This window comes from Salmo trutta, chromosome 30, assembly GCF_901001165.1.
Source record: "Salmo trutta chromosome 30, fSalTru1.1, whole genome shotgun sequence".
Classification (NCBI taxonomy): domain Eukaryota; kingdom Metazoa; phylum Chordata; class Actinopteri; order Salmoniformes; family Salmonidae; genus Salmo; species Salmo trutta.
The window spans coordinates 8,773,596-8,790,195 of NC_042986.1; the positions used below are offsets into that span (position 1 = coordinate 8,773,596).

The 16,600-nt window shown below is 44.7% G+C and overlaps 1 protein-coding gene across 4 annotated transcripts in view; it reads right to left on the reverse strand.

Annotated features, from left to right (window-relative positions):
- Positions 1-15,527, reverse strand: part of kmt2d (lysine (K)-specific methyltransferase 2D) — a 40,572-nt gene extending 25,045 nt beyond the window's left edge. For 2 of the 4 annotated variants that reach the window (XM_029722513.1, XM_029722510.1), the window contains exons 1-23: positions 14,769-15,527; positions 11,392-11,468; positions 10,899-11,010; positions 10,320-10,531; positions 9,909-10,024; positions 9,357-9,519; positions 9,001-9,172; positions 8,606-8,720; positions 8,133-8,311; positions 7,655-7,968; positions 6,583-7,454; positions 6,140-6,289; positions 5,776-5,892; positions 5,406-5,525; positions 5,145-5,249; positions 4,710-4,891; positions 4,204-4,368; positions 2,195-2,304; positions 2,037-2,084; positions 1,625-1,813; positions 1,084-1,266; positions 658-798; positions 253-383 (exon numbers count right to left, since the gene is read on the reverse strand). In XM_029722513.1, coding sequence (XP_029578373.1) covers positions 253-383; positions 658-798; positions 1,084-1,266; positions 1,625-1,813; positions 2,037-2,084; positions 2,195-2,304; positions 4,204-4,368; positions 4,710-4,891; positions 5,145-5,249; positions 5,406-5,525; positions 5,776-5,892; positions 6,140-6,289; positions 6,583-7,454; positions 7,655-7,968; positions 8,133-8,311; positions 8,606-8,720; positions 9,001-9,172; positions 9,357-9,519; positions 9,909-10,024; positions 10,320-10,531; positions 10,899-11,010; positions 11,392-11,440 — 3,945 coding nt within the window. In that variant the 5' untranslated portion in view covers positions 11,441-11,468; positions 14,769-15,527. Of the gene's footprint in view, positions 1-252; positions 384-657; positions 799-1,083; positions 1,267-1,624; positions 1,814-2,036; positions 2,085-2,194; positions 2,305-4,203; positions 4,369-4,709; positions 4,892-5,144; positions 5,250-5,405; positions 5,526-5,775; positions 5,893-6,139; positions 6,290-6,582; positions 7,455-7,654; positions 7,969-8,132; positions 8,312-8,605; positions 8,721-9,000; positions 9,173-9,356; positions 9,520-9,908; positions 10,025-10,319; positions 10,532-10,898; positions 11,011-11,391; positions 11,469-11,848; positions 12,290-14,768 lie in introns of those variants that run through there. The other 2 variants (XM_029722512.1, XM_029722511.1) reach the window with 2 other exon arrangements.
- Between the last annotated feature and the right edge of the window lie 1,073 nt (positions 15,528-16,600).

Consider the following 16,600-nt stretch of genomic DNA (forward strand, 5'->3'; position numbering starts at 1 on the left):
CACAGAGAGATAGATAACTCGGATGTTAGCTAGTCCTATACGGGAGTTGGTCTCTCGACACTGCGGGCTAGTTTCCCCAGACACAGATTTAAGTCTAGCCTTGGACTAAGAAGGAACTACAATGGAGAATCTCAATTGAGCATGCTTTGTATTCCACTAGGCTTAATTTGTGCCCGGGAAACTGGTTCCTTTAGGTTGCTAACTGAAGTCTTTAGAATAGCCCATGGTGAGTGGTGGCGAGAGAGAATGTACCTGCAGGTAAGCTGGGAACATGTCCTCCAGTTTGCTCTTCTTCCTGCCTCGTCGTTTCTTGGCCTGCTCCCCCTCTCCCTCAGCTGGCTTAGTCTCCGGGGGGCCATCTATAGGTGTGTCTGGGTGGGGCCCTGTCAACAAACAACACGTGTCATTTCAGAATGGCAATTTTGAAAGCAGGAGTTGAATTATATTTAAACATTTTGTTTTGGGTTGCAAATAAAATCACACATCGACACAATGTACATTTGAAACCCAGAGGATGAGACATGAAAGCACAACAACAATAACTTATTTCCGCAGCGGTCCTAAAAGGTTTCTTATATTTTTTGACCTCTCTCCAACAGATGCGGATATTTCAGTGTTTGACCAGTAGAATGGCAGCAGGTGGCTGTTGTAACTTGCCTTCCTCTAGGGCTGGTTTCTCTCCCGTCCGTCCATCTGTAGCAATTGTCCCGTCTCCAGCCAGATGAGACAGATGGGGAAACAGACCTTTCTTCATCCGCGTGTGACACTTCCTCTGGCGCACCATGAAGCCACCGATCCCTGCAGGAAATATAAATGTTTATTTGAATGTGACCGTCATAGAGCGGTGACAAATGATATGCTCTCACTACAGGGGTCTGTAGGACAGACCTGGGTTCTAATAGTATGTTCTCTTTCAAATACTTTCCGTGTTTGATTGAGTCTGTCTGGAGTGCCAGACCTGCACATTTAGGACTATTCTATTAGTCCCATTGCACCAGGCAAGCTCGATCAAGCGAGGCTAAAGCGTCGCAAAGGAAACAAATAGTATTTTAACCAATATGTCTAGTTAGAGTGCCCTCTGACCTGGTCTGTAGGGTTTCCTCTTCCTCTTCTTCCCATCATCAGTCTCCTCTACTCCTCCTTTGAGGAGGCCCTCCTCCATCCCCTCACCACCTCCCTCTGCTCCCAGCTCTCTGTCTGGGCTCCCAGGAGGCTCCTGTTTTACACCAGGGGCTCCGGTCTCACATTCCATGGGCTCCCCACAGCCTGGAACAACAGAGAGCGAGAGATTCATGGTCAATGCAGAGGAAGTGACAGACCGAAGTGGGTGCACAAACATGCATGAGGTAAGGAATCACCTCTTGAAGAACAATAAAATGTCAATCAATAAGGTCCAAGATGACCTTTCAAAGCATATAAAAAAAATTATCTAACAACTCTTGATAGAAGGTGTTCAAAACACACATCTAGGATCAGTTTGCAACCCCAAATCTAAACCTGAAACCCATCAGGGGATAATGGCAAATCTGACCTTCGATCAGTGTCAAGGCATGGAGCAATTTCATCCTCCTCCTATAGAAACCCCGGTCACTTAGAGAAACAAAACAGCAGAAAGTCCACCCACCTTTTCCCTCGTCCCCGTCTCCCTCGCCCTCTCTTAGCTCAATGCCGTCATGCCCTCCGTCGCCACACAGCATATCCAGGCGGGAACGCCGCTGCCGTCTCTTGTGTAGGGGAGACATAGAAATGCTACGCAGCAGGGACATGCCCGTCTCGGTCAGCCACACTCCCTCCAACCGGTAGAACTGACGCTCTGGGTGGGACAGGGAGGAGCGAGGGTTGACGACTGATAAAACTACACAAACATTTGATGAGTGAGTGCTATTTCTGCTACACAAAACAACAATTACTTGGATACATACAAATAAAAATGTGCAGATTGTTAAAACTACAAGAGGTCGGTGTAAGGCACCTTGGGAGGTGAAAAAACGTCATGTGTCCTTACATATAAACAGTTAAAAAGAGAGAAAACCAACCTGGTTCTTTTATCTTCATGGCTGTCATGTAGGTCGTATCCACTGTTACTGCAGACAATCCGGGGAGGGAAGTGTGAGAATTACAGAACACATTTCATGTCGTCACCGTTCTCACTTTCTTCTAATCAAATGGACTGGTTTTAAGTTGATAGGCTTACCTATGGGTTTGGGGACGTATGGAGTGCAGGAGGTGCAGGCAAAGCCCTCATCAGAGGCTTGCTCCACCTCGTCCTCAGTGTACAGACTCTCACACACCGCGTGCACCCATCTACATGGAGAGAAACACATGATGAAAGAGATACCGCTCTTTCTGGATAAAGCATTAACATGGTACAGCCAAAACAGTAGAACGGGGGTCCCTAAAGGATATGTCTTGGGTCCTCTTCTCTTTAGTCTAATATACATGCATACACTTAGGTTGGAGTCATTAAAACTCGTTTTTCAACCACTCCACAAATTTCTTGTTAACAAACTATAGTTTTGGCAAGTCGGTTAGGACATCTACTTTGTGTATGACACAAGTCATTTTCCCAACAATTGTTTACAGACAGATTATTTCACTGTATCACAATTCTAGTGGGTCAGAAGTTTACATACACTAAGTTGACTGTGCCTTTAAAACAGCTTGGAAAATTCAAGAAAATGTCATGCCCTTAGAAGCTTCTGATAGGCTAACTGACATCATTTGAGCCAATTGGAGGTGTACCTGTGGATGTATTTCATGGCCTACCTTCAAACTCAGTGCCTCTTTGCTTGACATCATGGGAAAATCAAAAGAAATCAGCCAAGGCCTCAGAAACAAAATTGTAGACATCCACATGTCTGGTTCATCCTTGGGAGCAATTTCCAAACGCCTGAAGGTACCACGTTCATCTGTACAAACAATAGTGCGCAAGTATAAACACCATGGGACCACGCAGCCGTCATACCGCTCAGGAAGGAGACGCGTTCTGTCTCCTAGAGATGAACGTACTTTGGTGCGAAAAGTGCAAATCAAACCCAGAACAACAGCAAAGGACCTTGTGAAGATGCTGGAGGAAACAGGTACAAAAGTATCTATATCCACAGTAAAACAAGTCCTATATCGACATAACCTGAAAGGCCGCTCAGCTAGGAAGGAGCCACTGCTCCAAAACCACCATAAAAAAAGCCAAACAATGGTTTGCAACTGCACATGGGGACAAAGATCGTACTTTTTGGAGAAATGGAGAAACAAAAATAGAACTGTTTGGCCATAATGACCATCGTTATGTTTGGAGGAAAAAGCGATGCTTGCAAGCCGAAGAACACCATCCCAACCATGAAGCACGGGGGTGGCAGCATCATGTTGTGAGGGTGCTTTGCTGCAGGAGGGACTGGTGCACTTCACAAAATAGATGGCATCACGAGGAAGGAAAATTATGTGGATATATTGAAGCAACATCTCAAGACATCAGTCAGGAAGGTAAAGCTTGGTTGCAAATGGGTCTTCCAAAATGGACGATGACCCCAAACATACTTCCAAAGTTGTGACTTAAGGACAACAAAGTCAAGGTATTGGAGTGGCCATCACAAAGTCCTGACCTCATCCCATAGAAAATTTGTGGGCAGAACTGAAAAAGCATGTGCGAGCAAGGAGGCCAACAAACCTGACTCAGTTACACCAGCTTTGTCAGGAGGAATGGGCCAAAATTCACCCAACTTATTGTGGGAAGCTTGTGGAAGGCTACCCGAAACGTTTGACCCAAGTTAAACAATTTAAAGGCAATGCTACCAAATACTAATTGAGTGTATGTGAACTTCTGACCCACTGGGAATGTGATGAAAGAAATAAAATCTGAAATAAATCATTCTCTCTGCTACTATTCTGACATTTCACATTCTTAAAATAAAGTGGTGATCCTAACTGACCTAAGACAGGGAATTTTTACTCTGATTAAATGTCAGGAATTGTGAAAAACGGAGTTTAAATGTATTTGGCTAAGGTGTATGTAAACTTCCGACTTCAATTGTACATACATACAGTTGAAGTCGGAAGTTTACATTTCACCTTACAAGTGAAATAATCTGTCTGTAAACAATTGTTGGAAAAATGACTTGTGTCATGCACAAAGTAGCTGTCCTAACCGACTTGCCAAAACTGTAGTTTGTTAACAATGTTTGTGTAGTTGTAATGAGTGGTACCCACCTGTCACAGTGTTGGCACTGCAGCAGCAGCTCCTCCTCCATGAAGTTCTCCCTGCAGACAGGGCAGGTGACCAGGCTGGCACAGGGGCCACAGTGGGTGTAGTTGTTCTGCCACTCACAGTGGAACCCCGGGCTGCTGGCACCACACTGCATACAGCTCACACACCTACACAAGGAACAGACAACAGGGACAATGAGCAATCAGGTTCAAGTACACTATCAGACAGGTGAATGTTCAAAAAAGTGGTGTAATTCTTGTTGCTGGTACTGTTCGTGAAAATGTATAAGTTCAGATGTAACCGAGAAACAGAAAGTAAAAAGATAGGCTTCAGGAAATTTTTTTGTGTGTGCATACTATGCAGAATCTGGTACAAGTGAATTTCCATTTCAACCTTATTCAGACCCAAAAACATGACCGAACAGGCTATCACGGTGAAAGAGTTGCTGTCGTTGCTTCTTTATGGGTATATTTGAAGAGAGAGAGAAAGAGCTGGGATTCATGTTTACCATTTGCATTTCCATCCCCCCTTGGGTACAGTGTGTAGGGGTGGGTCCAGGCAGTAGGTGTGGTAGCTGACGTCACAGTCGTCACACAGCAGCAGGCGGGCCGGGTCCGAGGCCTTGCCACACACCTCACACACGATACATTCCAGACAACGCCAGCCCTTACGCAGCATCATCTTAGTCATCTGCAGGAGGAAGGAGAAGGGGGGATACAGTGGGGAAAAAATTCAAACACAAATAACACATTTAACAGTTCACGTTTGATTTCTGAAAATGGCATCAAGATGAAGCCAGAGGCACATGTGTTGTAACTCTTGAACTTTAGTTTTATTTCTTTATAGTGGCCTATTGCAAAGCATCAACGAAAGGCACGCTATGTAATATTAGTAGGAAGACTAGCTGTATAAAGACGTTATAAAGAATAAAGAAGTTGCTTACTTTGCTGTTCACACAGTATGGATGGTAACACTGTGCACACTGAGCACATGCCAACAGCTGCCCCTCCACACCCTTCCCAAAACTGCCACACACCACACACATGTCCTGAGAGAGAGAGAGGACGTGAAAGAGAGAAGGGAAAAACACAGACAGCTTGGGTTACAGTGAAGATGCTTAAAAATGTCGAAGATTGTCTGACATGGTACATGCCAAAGGGGAACTGGAAAAATATCAAACTGAAAAGCATGAGACCAGAATTACCTGAAGCAGGACAAATTTATCGGTGTTGGAGAAAAGCACCACCGTGTTCTGCATAGCCTCATCTTCCTCCCCCTCCTCCTCCTCCTTACTCAGTCCAGTGTCTGCTGCTGTCATGCTCAGCTGGGATAAGCAATAACACAGAGCCAATCACATTCTGATATCAAGTTACAATCAAGTGATCTGTATCGAATGAACTTTAGACAGAGATCAAGTTCCAAACATTCTAGAGTTCCATGACAATTTGCCGCTGTGGTTTGTATCTACGGTAAGGTTCAATGTTGACATAATGAAGTGAGGGAGTGAGCGAGCTAGTGAATAAATTACGTTTGAACGTCTGAATGTTCCGGGGTCATCGATCGGTTTTACTCACCAGGAAGGCGTCGATGCAGGAGGCCATGGCTTTGAGGCGGTTCCTTCCGCCACGGCCCCTCCCACCGCCACCACCGCGAGGGCGCCGCTTCCCCGGGAAACTGCTGCTGCCCCGCCCCTGAAAAGACCAACACCAACCATGTCAGTAACTCATCACATAACTGACAGGTTTTAGAACTGATGAGTAAGACCACTGCATCTAGCCATTAGCCAACACATAACCCAGAACATTTGGCAGAGACAGTTTTGGAATCTCAACGTCATTGTGAAATGGGTCTATCATAACAACAAAAGCCCTATGGCAGAGTTAGACTTTTGAATGAGTGATGATTGTCTTTGGACACCGACTTGTTACTGGACCGTACCTGTTTGACCCGGGAGCGTCCCGGAGAGCCTCTCCTCTTCTTCTCCCCGTCTGGTTTGAGGGGGTCAAAGGGCAGCGAGTCGTCCGTCTCAGTGAGCAGGGAGTCGGAACGCGAGCGCCCGGTGGGCATCAGGCTAAGCTCCATGGACAGCTGTCAAATCAAAATCGAGCTTTATTCAAATTGCATTTACAATTGCAACACACTAAACAGTAAAACAATAAAATGAATGTAAAAGCAAACAAAAAGCAGTAAAAGGGATGAAAATAGAAGCATAAAACTCCATGGATGTCTAGAACAACAAAATGACTGATTAAAAGGGCACTCTGCGGTTGCTACACACCTTGTTATTGTTTGAACTGCAGATTTCCCTTTTAAAAAGGCCAAGCTAAAAAGGTCAGGTTTTAAACGTGATTTATAAACGCCAATGTGTCTTCCCCCATTACCTGTGCGTCAGGCTCTGCCTCAGCCTCGTTCTCGGCCGGGGAGCCCAGGAAGCCAGAGCTGCTCTCGTCCCCGTGACTCTGGTGGCTTTGGTTGGACATCTCATCCAGGAGGAGTTGATCAGGCTTCGTCTCCTCCTGCTCCTCCGTGGGGTCCTGGGGCTCCTGCTTGATCTTGACCCTTCTGTGATGACTATGATGACCCTCTCCGTCTGCCTCCTTCCCCTGCTGCTCCTCCTCTTCTTCTACAAACTCCTCCTCCTCCTCAGAGTGAGTCCCCCTGTCCTCCATGTCCACAGTAGAAGGAGCAGCCTCCTGTGTGTCGGCCTGTGGAGCAGAAGGAATGGGAGACCCTGAGCGTTCCTCCTTTAGCCCCGCCTCATCTGTGTCCATGGAAACATGCTCCGCCTCTTGCATGGAGATGGGAGGGGTCGGTGACTCTGGCGAGTCCCGAATGGATGGCTTGGTGGTAGACATGCCCTCACCGCTCATCTTCTCCTCCTCCTGTGTGGACTGCTGCTCTGTTGAGGGCTTGACCTCCTCCTCCCTCTCCTTCTCCTTTCTGTGGTCAGGGCCGAGCTGCACTACCGGTGCTGGTTCTGGTGACTGCGGCGGTTGCTGTTCTGGTGACTCCGGAGACTCAAGGACAGGGACATAGCTGACCTGGGGATGGGGCATCTGGTTGGAAGCATCCTCTGTTCTCTCTTCCGCAACAGCCACAGGTAAACTAGGAGCCTCCTGTTGTTCGGTTGTTTGACATTCTTCTATAACCTCAGCCTGGACCATGGGCTGTTCTGCAGGGACTTCCTCCGTTTCCAGCTGAGGCACCACCTCCATGGTGCTCTCAGTCGTTTCTACCACTTTAGCCTCCGTCCCTGTTGAAAAGAAAGTCAGCTTCACCACTCCCATCATGCACTCTGTGTACTACCATTCTATCGCGGGTCACAGAAATTGGATGGCTTAGGTAAGAACGTGGGTAGAGTTTGTCGTGCCGCTCTTTCAGAGATGGAGCTAACTGTTAACGCTTCCCTTTTATCAAGTATAGCAACAACAAAAAACAGTCAAGTCAACCTACCCAGCTCCATGGGCACCTCCTTGTCCGTATTGGTCTCCGCCTGTTCTACAGTCACCTCCTCAGACACGTCCGCCTGCCTTTCCATCGGAACTTCAGCTGCTGCGTCCGCCTGGATTGTCATCTCGGCAACGGTGTCCGTCCGTCCTTCTATCGTCACCTCAGACCCCGTCTCTGTGGGCTGCATCTCCATTGTGTCCGTCTGTCCGTTGGTCTGTGTGACAGGGTCTGGCGCAGGCTCTCTGTCTCGGCAGAGCGAACAGATGCACTTTTCCTCAGGTGGCTCCGACGTAGAGGAGCACTCACTGTGCACCCACCTAGGTCGATGACAGAGGAATGGTCAAGAATGAATGAACGAAAGCGGGACAAGTGCTACATAAAAAGTTAGCAATGACCGCGGTTGTTGTTTAGGCTGAGGGTCTAGGCCGGATTACTGTAAAATACTTTAACAACTCGATTCCTTCTGAGGCGGTAGACATACCTGTTGCAGGTGATACAACGCGGCAGAGCGACGGGTGGTTCCGAGGCCTTGCCGCAGACGCCGCACGTAGAACTGCGGGTACGTTGGCAGCCCTCACACACGGCATAGTTGTCAAACCACTGGGCCGAGCCGGGCTGCGTCAGACCATTAGCACCACAGTCCGTACACACCCGACACCTCTGAGATGGGGGATACACAGCGGGAAATTAAAGAGTTTATTCACACAGGAACCACACAGTGATTCTTTTCCGATACGTTCACCTAGAGAAGGTTATATTCTCGCATATTCACACTTTCATTGACAGAATTGTCATCCAAATGAACAGATGAATAACTTTAACCATTTACAGTAATGTGTTTATTGTCAACACATGGGTAAGGACTTCAATTATAGGGCAGCAGGATCCTCCTTCCCTAACAGAGGAGACTACGGCAGGAGTAGCAATATCAGCTCCGGTTCAGCACACTCTTACTCTGCACTTCCATGTGTCGGAGGGAAGAGAGACCATGGCTGGCTGGAGACAGAAGGTGTGGTAGCCCTTATCGCAGGCATCACATACTAACATCACGGAGTCTTCCCCTGGTTGCCTGGAAAATGAGAGAGAGCGTGATTTGATTCAGTAACAGCTGTATGCATTGTTTCTAAGATGCAATAGACTAGAACAGCCCAGAGTGTTTTCCTGAAAAAGTCCCATGATCAGGGAAACCCCTGCCCCTACTAATTGGGAGCATGTGGGTAGATGGTTTCACAGTTTCCCAGAGGGCACATCAACCCAGTGAAAAAAAAAAAGTAAGTGTATCTGTAAAAAGAGAGTGGTTTTTCCATTTAAAAAATGGATTATCCATTGGGCAGCAAGGAGACACTCACCTGCATGTCTGGCACACTTTACACTCTGGGCACTGCCACCCTGATCTCTGTATGGGTGTGGCGCTGATCTCCAGACAGGCGGCGTGGTAGTGCTGCCCACAGCCTGTACAGAACAGTAGGTCCAGCAGCTCCCCGGCAGAGTCACAGACGGCGCACCATGCCTCCTCACCCGCTGGAGGGCAGACAAACCAGAGTTAGCCAACCAAATGATCAAGTGACCACACATACATACACCAACCAAAAGATCGAGTGACCAAATCTCACACACACACACACATACTGTACCTCACAGTTACAGAGCATAACCTAATGATCGAGTTGGGGCTTTGGACCTCAACATTGGGAGGTGTCCTTACCCATCTCCTCAGCCTTGTCTATGTGCTCTGGACAGAGGAGAGCCAGCAGCTTCATGGACTGAAAGGAGCCGCTGGCAGCAGAGCAGGGGAAGTGGTAGAACCGTGAGCAGCCCTCAGCATGGCAGCGGATGGTAGCACCCAGACGCTTGCAATATTCACACAGCTAAACAGAAGGTTCAGAGACAGGGTTAAGGGCAAGACACTAGAGGAAAGAATTTGAGCTACAACAAAGAAATGTTAGAGGAGAGAATATAGAACCACAGCATTCAAATGTATTGTACTTCTTAATACTATTGAGCGAGTGCAGGTTTTTCCCTTTCCTAAGAATTTCTGAAAACCATTACTGAAGGTGCCTGCAGGTTTAATGGCAGGTACATTCTATGTTACATTCACTAAGCTGAACCCAGAACAGCCCAGAACCCTGCACAGCTTTGTATCAGTGGAGTTCTTCGATAAAACTCCTGGTCAGCAACAATTGTTAACGTTATATAGCGAGTCCTGGAATCTATAAAGGCATTTGTCATTTGTGTCATCTACGAGTGGTCAACTTACCCGCTGTGTCCCTGAGATGACGGCCTTGTCCACATTCACCAGCTCCTCTTCAGCCTCCTCCGCCTGCTTCACCCCATCTGACCACAGTGCACACCAGTGATGCACCCAGCAACCCCCTGCTCAACACATTAACAATCAGATACTACACCTGTATGGTCTCTGGCTTCTGTTCTGATCAATAATTGGAATTTCTGTAAAATGCTTTATAATATGGGTTTGGGGATAGACTTACTATGTGAACTGCACTGCCTGTACAAGCTCCCCAGTGGGTAACATATTAGTAACACACCCCCTTTTAAGCCTCTATTTTCCTAATCCAACTGAGGTCAAAAGAACTTTACCTCAAGGAAGACCTGACCAAGAAAACAGTTTCAGTAAAACAAAATAAAAATGTGATGTGTGGAGTCCCACCTGTATCCTCCAACTGTGCTGCCAGACAGGATGCGTCGGAGTCTGAGAATCCGATGGAAGACAGGTCATCGTTCCCAGGCCCTGGCAGTGATGAAGCTGCGGGCTCAAGGGCCGGCCGGCCGGAAGATGGCCCAAAATGTCGGAGTTCTCGTTGTCCGTGCAAGCTGCGCTCCACGCAGTTACAGAGAGCACAGGCCCTCACGCTACTCTCCCTGTGCAGACAGTGTCAGACAGATAACATGCAGGTAAGGGGATCCAAAAAAGGAATAATGTGCAGGTCAACAAGAAGCAAAATGACTATAGCACTCACTTCAAACTTCAATACTATTACATTCCATATTATACTTCAACATTAACAATTTAAATCCAGCAAAGCTTATTTGGGATTTCACATCTCCCGTGTAATGCTGGGCAGTGCACTACGGCCCTCATGATCTGACGATTTTCATCAACTCTTAGCAGACCAATGGGAAAATCTTTGTAGAGAATGTCATCTGGGTGTGTGACTGGTATTGGAATGTGCCAATAAATGTCATTTGAAATGTTGGAGGGGAAAAAAACATCTAAAAATGGACTTACACATGTGTGTTGGAAGTGGCAGCAGCAGTGTCCGACGTGTCCTCTGCAGCAGAAGGGGCCTCTGACTCCCCCTCTGAGGGGACTGGCTGCTCTGTAGGGGCGCTTTCATCAGCTGGGTGAGGAATCAACATAACATTAGTCAACATGCTTTTTGATCAAAGAATATTGCTTTTTAAATTAAGTGGCATTCTGATAACATTTGCTGAAGAAGATTCCTATACAGGCTACTGTATGAAAATCCATAACAAAAAATGTTTAAAAAGTGCAATTCTGGTATATCTATTGATTAATGTTCTAATAAATCAAATCTGCTCAATAACACCTACATTATAGAACCTAGATTAGCATTTCTTGGAGAATAGTTGCAGAGGAAGTAATGAAACTGCCATTATACATTTGTGAAGCCTTGAAATAAAACAAATGTGTATAGTTGAAAATGATTCAAATGATCAACTACTACTATTTTCTGACCACAGCACATATATCATTGTACCTGTCGGTTCAGAGACATTTTCTTCGCAGTGTGATTTCGGCTTGTCCATCCCCTCTGGTGATCTCCTTGACAGAGATCTGAAACATAAACAAACAATAAACTCACCGAATTATATTACAGGCAAGCCACGTTATTATATACCAAAATAAACATTAAATATGCACATGATTTACTACATATTCTTACGCGGGAAAAAACAACAACTACCGGTTGTCACAGTTATGTTATCGGACTTCCAATCGCAAAATCATGCGAGGCTCAATTTCCTTTTGTGCAGGGCAGAAGCCCGATATTTCACATTGTTGCAGTAGCTATACTAGCTAGACTATTAAATAAACAGCCGACGTCAGCTAGCGATTTTGACTATCTCATAACCTCAGACGACTGACAAATCCAAGAGAGACGTCTAAATATAACTAGTTAACGTTCGTAGGAAGATAACTAAATCAAAACAAACCTTTAGTTATTTGCATTGGGATACTAAATGCATCATTTTGATACACGTCATCGAATGACCGCGATCCAATCTATCGGAATGAATATGGCTGTTTATGTGCTAAAATGTAGTTGAAACCGCCAGCTACGTCGTTAACTGATAGCCTTCTTGCTAACCAAGTAGCTAGCTGGCTACCCAGGATTCGCAAACTATTTGCGTGAAAATAGCGTGTCGGTGACTAGCTAAATTTATTAGAAATGTTTGAAGACATTTCAATCTTTGTTTTGCCAGCAATACATAATCCAAACCCGCACACGTCATGTATGAAAAAGAACAAAATATAGGAACTTAAATGTTGTTTTCTTTAAATAAAACAACCCTAAACCGAGATACACAAAGAAAATACAACTTCCGTGTACATGACTTCCTGTTGCAACAGTGTCAATTTCGTGCTGAAGCCATATCACTGTGCAGCAGAGTTCCGCTAAAATTATACGGACTAAAGGTTCAGTGAAAAAAAGATTACATTGTATGAGTAATCGATTTGTTAACCATGTAGACTATATTTTCCAATATGTAGCAATATGACATATTTAGTGAGAGTTGAAGCCACACAACTATGCCACCTCCAGTAATGGCTGCAGCCCAAATTAACCCAACAACAGTTTGTCTTCTGTAGTTGTGCCTTTGTTTATTGAAAACGTATAGATATCAAACAATCACATAACACTCAGCGCAAATGCGCGTGTGCCAATTGAATCTCAGTGGTTGTATTTTATTGAAAAAGTATGGATTTAAAACAAAGGCACGCAACTACAGAAGACAAACATAGGTACATGGTTAGCGTTTTCATAATTTACATTTATTGATCTTGGGCAAATCAATGTAGTCAGAGCTGAATTTCACAAAGCCTGGTCTCTGCTCCACTCCATTGGTGGAGTTCATCAGAAACTTCCTTCAACATTGGAGATTAGTCAGCTAATTGGGGCGGCAGGTAGCCTAGTGGTTAGAGCGTTGGACTAGTAACCAAAAGGTTGCAAGATCGAATCCCCGAGCTGATAAGGTACTAATCTGTCCTACTGTTCCTAGGCCATCATTGAAAATAAGAATTTGTTCTTAACTGACTAAATAAATAATATCCATGTCCTAACCTTCTCTACTGTGAACAACTAATCAAATGTACCTCGCCTCCACATACTTTATGTAATGCACAATTAATTGTATGTAGTGATTTGAGTCATGGGAGGATGGGCTCATAGTAATGGCTGGAACACATGGTTTCCAGATATTATTATGAGCCGTCCTCTCTTCAGCAGCCTCCTGTGTTTGGCGCATCCCATTCGTCAATTTGTTTTACTAAATTGGGTCTACTGTAAGACAAACTCACAAATCCCTGTGTTTATTACAGCAAGCCACAGTATTGCTCATTCCAGTGCAGCTGGTTGTGTTCAGAATCAGATCACAATTTGCACATCTTCTTGCCATGAAAATTAGGAAGATGGCTACAATTTGCACATCAACATGAAGTAGGCACATAACTTGCCAAGTACCCCAACTCCATTATGATTTCATCCACGGAGTTGAGCGTGCGCTATGCAGATGATACTTCAAAACGTACATCTTAAACCCTTACTGAAATCCATACATTGTAATAAAGCAATCAAATACAACTACTGGCTGAGTCCTTGTTGAGATTCAATTGGCACATGCACATTCGCGCTGAGTTGTCATTTTAGAGCAACAGCAATGAGGAAAAAGTCGGTGGTTGTATTTGATCAAGGTTTTATTAAAAAGTATGGATTTCAGCTAACAAAGAAAGCCACGTAACAGAGGACAAACATAGCTACACGGTAAATGTTTAACAATGTACATTTAAGTATCGACTACATAGCAAATCGAAGGAGTCAGAGGTTCATTTCAAAAACTAGTCTGCGGGCAACTCCGTGGATGAAATCATCGTGGAGTTGAGGTAGCGAGTTACTTGGCAAGCACATAGCTAGTATATCAAACTGTATAATTGGAATAACGCAGAATGATGTGTTTGGGGGACTGGTCCATTTCCCCTAGGAGACGGTTAGTGCTCTACTGCTACCTAATATACAGTATAGGCTACAAGAAGACGTATCTTGTATTGTGACTTTTGTAAAGGGTGGCCATGTAACTAGTTAGCCATTTTGTAACCAAGCCAATAACTAGCTAGAATCTATCAGTGATCACTATGATTACTGTAAACAGACAGAACTGAAAACCACCGACAACGACACTGCTAAATTTGTTGATTGCCTATTCCGTTTACAGCGTATTTCAGCCACTTATTAACGTTTAGAACGAAACTCGTGTAGCACACCGAGCTAACTACTAGTAGCAAGTTAACCAGCTAACCTTAGCTTGTCTGAATGGACCCTGATTTATGACCTAGTTAGCTATTGCCAAACAATGACCCTGCCTAACGTTAGTTAACCAAGAATAACACACTTGAGTCCACATAAGCAACTACTAGCTAAAATCAACAATGCATATGTCCAAAACAGCAAACCCAACGGTTGTTTGAATTAATTGTTGGGTAAACTAGCTAAGCTACATGATTGATGAACATAGCTGCTAACTAGGAAACAAGATAGGTCGCTTGCCAACTAACGTTACGGCACTGAGTTGACTAGCTACGCAGTTGAAATTATAAGGGTGGCCAACAGTTAACTAAACATAGCTAGCTATGTTTAGTTATCTTGTAACGTTAGCTAACTTACGTTAGCAGATAATACATTCAAGTCGTTCGCTAACTAGTCGAAGTAGCGGTAGTTATAGTTAGCTAATTTAGTCAGTGTAGCTAACGCGTTAGCGATTGGCCATCCTTAATCAACTAGTTAGCTAATGTTAGCATTAAAGGTCAGGGAAATGGATTCGTCAAATAGCTGTTATGTTATTCAACCAAACAACTCACCTTACAATGTGATGGTTGTGTCTTCATACATCAGATTACAATCCATTTTGCAGCAGGCTACACAGTTAAATAGTTGATGCTTGTCTCATTTTACTTAGCGGGCTAGCTAAAGCTACCCGGCTGGAGAAGGAGGTGAGTGGGGGAAGTGCACAGCGGGTGGCACGGCAGGCTGGATAACTAGCTTAGCTAGCTAGCAAGCCAGCCAGCCACGGTCGGAGCTGGAGAGGCAGAGTTGATACAGTTGCTAAGACGCTATGCAAATAATTCAACAAAAAGCAATGGTCGACAATTCTGCAATTGTAATCCTCCGGGAAAATGCACAATGAATATCGATGTTCCGAAACATAGGTGGAGAATGTTCAGTAGTTGATGCTAACTAAATTAGGTAACTGACTAACGACACTAGATAGCTTCTCAGCAGCTTGCTGGTCCGGAGATTACAGTAAATTTGCATCCGATATTCGATCCAAAATTAGGCAATATCTCGATTTATTAGCTTGCTAAACTTTCAGGCAATATTTGAAACAATGTTTAAGACACTTGACGCCTTGAACGTTAGCTAGCTAGCTACTCTTGTCCGGATCACTTTCACTTAGACTTCATTGAACAAATCCACACGAGTGTGTTCCGTCAAGTGGCTAGCTAAATTAGCAGCTAGCAAGCTAATAACAACAACGTCAAACATCTCAAGTCTGCAAGGGAGGACATTTGCATGCGCAACTCCAAATTGGTGGCTGTAAAGCTAGCTAGGTTAACTCAAAGCCAACAATGTATCTAACTTTTTCAGGATTATAATATTTTAATGGATAGTTTATCCTAATTTTACAATAAAGTCGGTGTGTGGCAGGTTAGTAATGTTTAAAGGGCGTGGGACGAAATTTTGGAAGCCATTATTTTTACACCATAATGTCAGATCATCTGACTGAGACCAATGTCAATTACTAAACACGAAGCAAACTGCGCCTGGTCAATGTCCATGCACGTTGTGGGAAATGTATTGAAGACCACGTGAAACAATGGAATGTGATTGCTTTGGATATGTTGTAGAGTTGAGGAAGATACATTGGCACATTGTCTGAGAGGTTATAATTGCCTCTCTTTCTCTCAATGATACTCAGATTAAATCCTACTTCTCCAGGTAGGCTTCTTGCCTTGAATGACCACTTCACTCCTCCCAGAGTCCCAGTATGCTACTGTCCCATAGCACTGGCCTATAATGGCCTGCATCTCCATGGTGATTCCTGTACCCTGGCCATGCACTACCATGCCCTTGTCCATGAACATGGCAACAATGTTCTGCTATCTAGCATGTTTTTCAGAGGAATCAATCAACCTAATTCTGCCCCATTCACTTAGTTCCAAATATGGATGATCAAGTGCTCTCTCACTGGTCTACACCACTGCAACACCCTCTTGGCTATAATTTACCTGCTTGGACCAATAAGTGCCTTCAGCCCATCCAGAATGCTTATTATGGCCATTTGGTCCTTCCTCTACTGAGTTCTAGGTAGATAGGCATCACTGATTCCTCTTTTCTGGATGTGTCACACACACTGAATGCAACAAACATGTCTCAACATTCACTCCTGATTCCTGATACATGGGCTTTGTCACATGAAAGATGGGAACGTGTACATGTCCCACAGCCATTCACCATACTGAATTTTACCCATATCATTCGTTATTGAAAATGTCTGTCCATTTTGTTAATGAATATGCCTAAAATCACTACAGGCTGTCAAACGTTCTATTGAAAGACCTGCTATTCTCTCAGATCAGATGAACAGTTTGCCTGTGAACTAACCATGTAATGGTTAGTTGGTTGTGCTGGT